This window comes from Rhipicephalus sanguineus, chromosome 4 (assembly GCF_013339695.2).
Source record: "Rhipicephalus sanguineus isolate Rsan-2018 chromosome 4, BIME_Rsan_1.4, whole genome shotgun sequence".
Classification (NCBI taxonomy): Eukaryota; Metazoa; Arthropoda; class Arachnida; order Ixodida; family Ixodidae; genus Rhipicephalus; species Rhipicephalus sanguineus.
In genome coordinates, this window is record NC_051179.1 from 89,885,879 (window position 1) to 89,892,094 (window position 6,216).

Genomic DNA, 6,216 nt, shown 5'->3' on the forward strand with positions numbered 1-6,216 from the left:
AGACTCATCACTCTTGGATTGCTTTCACCATGCCGAGGCACAAAATTTGAAAAGTGCATATGACCATGAGTGCTCCGGATTGCACATCCTTGTACGTAGCGTGAATGATGCGCGATACACCTTGTTCTTCTTTTTTTATTCCCGTCGTCCTACCTGTGTGCCAAGGCCAAGTTTCGTCACGGACTCTGGTACCATTACACGATATAAGCTGCGTTGTATCTGCTGCTTGACTCCACTCTTCGTTCGACCGTCACTAGTTGCTGCTCTGGCCTTGGAAATCATCGGCCTTTAGGGCCATGTCCGCCGCTATGTTACCAGTGACCGTAGCCCTGTGCATCTTCTTCGCAGCTGCTTTCGCCGAAGAGTGCAGCAAAGTTCAACTCGGTAAGCGCGAATTTTTAGCCGCCCAAATCAGGCCCAAGTGATCTCGACGAGGTGGAGGGAAATTAAAGCGCAAAAAATGTAACGATCAAGGGAATCCTTTCGATAACTGGCCTTCTTTAGCAGTTCGGGTGCCGTCTGCATTAGTTGCTTTAAGACAGTTTTTTTAGAGAGATTGAGGACAATTTGCACTCCTAAGTCATGACAGTGAAGCCGTCTCGAGAATGGCCCCGTTGTCTACTCCATCGTTGATTCTGCCGTCTTTTAAAAAACATAGTGCCTGCAACAGTAGCATTCTTTTCAGAGGAACCATGCTTGAATTCTGCGAAGCTCGTATAATTTGGTTTAAATAGAGTGTTTCTGCTGTGTTTATGTATAGGCCTAATAGCTCCAAAGATACTATACCATCGCATATTTAATACATGCATACCTACATGCATGCATGTATGCATGCATGCACATATAGTAGTAGTAGTAGTAGTAGTAGTAGTAGTAGTAGTAGTAGTAGTAGTAGTAGTAGTAGTAGTAGTAGTAGTAATAGTAGTAGTAGTAGTAGTAGTAGTAGTAGTAGTAGTAGTAGTAGTAGTAGTAGTAGTAGTAGTAATAGTAATAGACTTTTATTTCAGCCATATTTAGAGGCCGAGCATTTCGACCGCCTGCGCGACCAGTCGGCGCTGTTCTTCCCCTTCGGCGCCGATCCAGTCGAGTAAGGTGGTGATGGAGAGGGAAGGGCGAGGATAAGGGCCGGATTGCTTAGAAGTGGTCTGCATGCATGCATGCACGCGCGCGCGCACGCACACACGCGCACACACGCACACATCCGTACATACATACATACATACATACATACATACATACATACATACATACATACATACATACATACATACATACATACATACATACATACATACATACATACATACATACATACATACATACATACATACATACATACATACATACATACATACAGTAATTTAATTCTAAGTTATGACATGTCGTTAGAATAAGGTACAGTCAAATAGCCTGGCTAAGGAACAAGAATTCAGATTGGTGACCTTCCCAACGAATATATGTAAGAGAATACCGATAAAAGGAGACTCCCATCAGGAGGAAATCTGCCGATAAGTAAACCTCGGTTAGGGCGCACACTGTGGGAATTGCGAAATCATCACCGGCTGCTGCTTCCTGCGCTCCTGGTGGAGAAACGTATGTAATCACTGCATTCTACCTGTACTAATATTTAAGGAAAACAGCTACAGGCATCGGGCCACGCAACACAAAAGTGCCATAGGTGTAAGATTAAGAGAGGGCAAGACGCTAGCGCGGGTTACGGAGCGAAGAAATCAATCCGATGCCCAAATGGGCATTAAAACGAGAAAGCGACGCCGTGTAGGCATGTTATGCGTAGGACAGATAACCAGTGCGCTGCATGAAATATAAAATGAATGCCGAGGGATGAGAAGCATAGTAGAATACGACAGAGAATTAGTTGTTGCGATCAACCAAGGAGGTTCACAGACACATAATATAAAATCAGCTCGCGTAAGACAAGAGCAATTGCAGTTCTTTGGGAAATACTTTGCAGTGCAACGGGCATCCACTTGGATGATGATGATGGTACTGTTGATTCTGCAGATGATGATGATGATGACCAGAAATCGTATGTGATACGAGTCGTGCTTTCCTTTCAGATGATGCAACGATGAAGGAAGCTGGAGAGGTGGCTACGAAACTGATGAAAGAATGCGTCCATCTTCTCGACAAGTATCCCACGCCTATCAGCACTATCGCCGACGTGCGTTTAGATTCTCATTCTGTTCATTGTACAGCGAAAACACAAACACAGTGACCAAAAAAAACCTTCAGTGTCACCGTAAAACTGCTGACTATAATATTACTGTCCACATGGTCCATGTGCAAACGATTTAGAAAACAGTCCAGCATACTAACGCGTATACTGGACTTCTTGTTTTTCGTCACAGTCGATGCACAGATCCGCACCCCCTCCTCCTCCCAAAAGCTTTCAGCACCTAACGTGGTTTTGCACTGCCTCCAGGATTGGAAGCATTGCAAGCTTTCTACACCTAAGGTGGTTTTTCAATTCCTCCGGCATTGGCACACGTTTTACCACGCGATGATATTGTGTGATGACGCCATCGCGCGACATGATTTTTGTGACGTCAAAATGACGTCAAATATTTGGCGATATGTGGCGCCATTATGACGTCATCTAGCCGTCATTCCTGATCACGAAACCTTTTGCATGGTTAGTGTCGACTCCGACGGTCACTTTTTCTCGTTTCATGAGGCATCTAATGCTTTCACTTTAATGTAAATCTTAACTTCGATTTTGTAACAGTCTGTCGATGCGAATCTCGGATGCAACGTAGAAAGAAGCGCGTGGTTCAGATCTCCCCCGCTAGGTGCCGCAACGATCCCAGCTGCTCACATTCTTTCAATAAACTCAAACAATCAATTTTCCTTAATTACCCTGACTTTAACTGTCCCATATCTATAGTCAAGGTATGCTGTGATATCATATGTATCTAGTATAATTCTTAACCATAGGCGTGCGCAGTGTTCCCCTTCAGGGGGAGCGGAGGTTCATCGCAGCACCCCCCTAATGAGTCAGTGGATAGGGAAGACTTTGCGCCCCCCCCCCCTCTTAGGTGACTGGGTGGGGGCCGCTGCCCCCTCCCCTGGGCACGCCTATGCTCTTAACTTGTCCCAGAACCATTGATGACAATTTTAAGATCTTGTATGAATATTCGGAAAACCGGAAGTAAGTGCGCGACCAGAAATGCTCGGAAGGCAAGCAAGGGTTTCATTCGGTACTCAAGCTACTAATAAAGGCAACGATGCTTGTCCCGCAATTGCAAACGACAATCCTTACAAAAGGTGTTTCGAGGTTCATTATACTTTCCATCAAATACAGCATTCTAACTATAATACTAAGCATAATCACACTACAATTATTGCACCTTTTCCATCCCACGAGGCTAGAGGAAACAATCGCTTGATCACCATGTGTTTCTCTTCCACCAGGGAATGAAGATGTTATGTGATGACTACGCTACATGCCATGACAAGTACGAATCTCTGACATCGGTACGGGTCATTTCTTTCCATAATTTTTCCCGGTAATGTGTGCAGAATTAGTCCGCAGTCATAGGCGTCAACGAGTGCTGCTCCACTGTGAGCAAAATTTAGCAAATATACGTAACACTTACAATAAGCATTTTCAGCAACCTTCGTGTTCGCGAAAGTTCGTAAACCTTTTCGGCTGAACACTTCTTGTTCAGTGACATCTAAATGCCTTCTTAGAGCCATACTTCGGACGTTGAATCTTGCTTGCTAAATTGCAGTACCTGGATGTTGTTTCTGAGAAATAAAGGTAAAGAAAGAAATTATACGTCGCGTTTCTACTATTCCACATACCTTGGAAACGTATTTTATGGTGGTAAGATCTGAGGCTTGTAACAGTTCAGCAATGGCAGCGGTAGACACAATACGCTAACGAAGGGCCGATAAACAAACGAAATACTATATAGGGTACAGATCTGTGTCCTCGTTTGTCAGGTGGTTCTTCTGCCCGTTGTTCCTTCAATACGCCTATTGCTGCCATGATTGAGTTATTCATGAACAAGCTGTTCCTGAATGAATTCAAGCCGAGATTTCACCTGATGCGACCTGTTTTTCTTCTTGCGACCCTTCAAATGCAGAAGCCTGACGAATACAGGAAGGAGCTCATCAAGTGTGTCCAGCCACATTCCTGAAGTTCTACGTAAGTATAACAAAGCTAGCTTGCTTCGCGTCACATAACCGAAGGAGGAAATCTTGCAACCTGATTGTTAAACGCGGGTTTCGAGTATCAAACTGGCAGTTGTGCGATACGCTATAGACTATCCTACGTAAGGCATATGGTCGCCGCCATCATGGGCTGTTAAACGAATGTTTTCTAATTTTTGTATCCCCTGACGCGAACTGATAAAGTCAGGAAACGCCGAATGCACCCACCCAACAGTTGTCATGTGTATACGCCCACCGTAACACTGTTCGCTAAGTTGTTCAAGATAAAACACGGCAAGGTTAAGAGCCCAGCATGGCGGCACCGAACTCCGTCCGTAAAATAGTCTATATATTAGCGAATTATATAGTACGTTTATAAGAAACACCTTTTACGTAAGCCAACGCCGCTATTCTGTATACACGTTGGCGCGCTGTAACTTTGTCACGAAACTTTATGTTGAAATATAGCGGACGTTCCGATGACCGTGATCCCGTCCTGCCAAGTCGTACACTAAATGTAGAGTACAAGACATATTATTACTCACATTAAAAATAAAAAAAGTTTCAATATATGCCAGACCGCTACATATGGGCACAACCGAAACCCTACTAACCAGTGTACTGACAAGTCCATGACGAGAGCTTAAGTTGCATGCCGTAAATACATCGTGCCAGCATTCTGGTAACACTCATATTTGGCTCAAATCCTAGAATATTATATGCCCGTATCAGAGTGTCGGAACGGAACGAAAACCGAAAACGAAAAACGAAAAAAAATTCGGCAGATCCCGCGTACCGTGGGAGTCGATGTTATGCGAAGCATGCGGCGGGTAGGTTACTGTGGCGTAACTTTTTTTACTGAGCGACACATTACAAAATGACGCCAAAGATTTGTATAAATTTTATAAGCACACATATATATGTTGAAGAGCCGCATATGTGTTACATAACCACTTGTTTATGGTTGGGCAACGCTGCCAATGGCAACGTGGGTATTACCAACACCGAAAGCGGTAAGCTGATATGTAGTGCTTATATGTGCACAGAGCACGCACGCACGTTTCACGAACCTGTGTGCACGTGTGCAAGAAGTTCTTGACAGTTCTTGAACAAGCGCATCATGACCGTGATCAGTGAGCACCAGCAGCTGGTGATGACTTGTTATAGGATCCGGTCGTGATCGTGGTGACGAGGGGTCCATGTGTAGTGAAGTATGTCGTATAGTAGAGGTGTTGGAATTTATGGATGCCTCGGTCATTTCGTCGACAGAGCCAGCGACATGTCGGAACCTGAAGCCACCCTTCATGTTGGTGAGCATAGGCGTGCGCAAGGTTCCCCTTCAGGGGGGAGGGGTTTTGTTGCAGCCCCCCTCCCAATTATGTCATTGTATGGCGCTGACATTGCCCCCCTCCCTATTATCTCAATGTGGGGGGCTGACATTGCGCCCCCCTCTTAGGTGAACAAGGGGGGCGGCCGCCCCCCTTGCCCCCCCCCCCCTGTGCGCACGCCTATGTTGGTGAGGTATAGGCCGTCGAGGCTGGTAGGTCTGGATAGTGCTACGTAGACCAACATCAGTGGATGGTGTTTTGTCGTATTCGTAGACTACTGGGCGTATGTTGCCTACGTAGCCTATTCTACAAAGCGGCTGTCAATCAATCTGGCATCATCCTCGGTCAGCATGAGGCCATCGCCCAGCCTCGTAGAAATGAAGAGGAGACTGCGTCCGTTCTGGTGGACGAAGTGCCATTACGCTGTGGTGATGTGGATATCATATGTAACTTTTGTTAATGCATTCCTCCAGGGTCGAGCATGCTTCAATATAGCTTGCTGAATCATAGGAATACAAGCGTAATGTTTATTAGACTGCTATAAAAGCGGAGCCAACACTGGAACTACAGACGTTAATCTGATATGACGCCTGTATCGTAGGAGTAGACGTCGTAGGAGTATCATGTAGTGTTCTTGCTTTTTGTAAACTTTACGATAGCCAGCACCACACCACAATTGACGTGCACAATATTCGCCTGCGTAGGCTGTTTT

General features: G+C 45.2%; 1 protein-coding gene across 2 annotated transcripts in view; it reads left to right on the forward strand.

Moving 5' to 3' along the window:
• The first annotated feature begins 258 nt into the window (after window positions 1–258).
• LOC119388861 (uncharacterized) overlaps window positions 259–6,216 on the forward strand; it is a 40,996-nt gene continuing 35,038 nt past the window's right edge. Inside the window, exons 1-3 of one of the 2 annotated variants that reach the window (XM_049414833.1) lie at window positions 259–384; window positions 2,079–2,182; window positions 3,433–3,495. In XM_049414833.1, the coding sequence (XP_049270790.1) occupies window positions 297–384; window positions 2,079–2,182; window positions 3,433–3,495 (255 nt within the window). In that variant the 5' untranslated portion in view covers window positions 259–296. The remainder of the gene's footprint in view (window positions 385–2,078; window positions 2,183–3,432; window positions 3,496–6,216) is intronic. The other variant, XM_049414832.1, reaches the window with a different exon arrangement.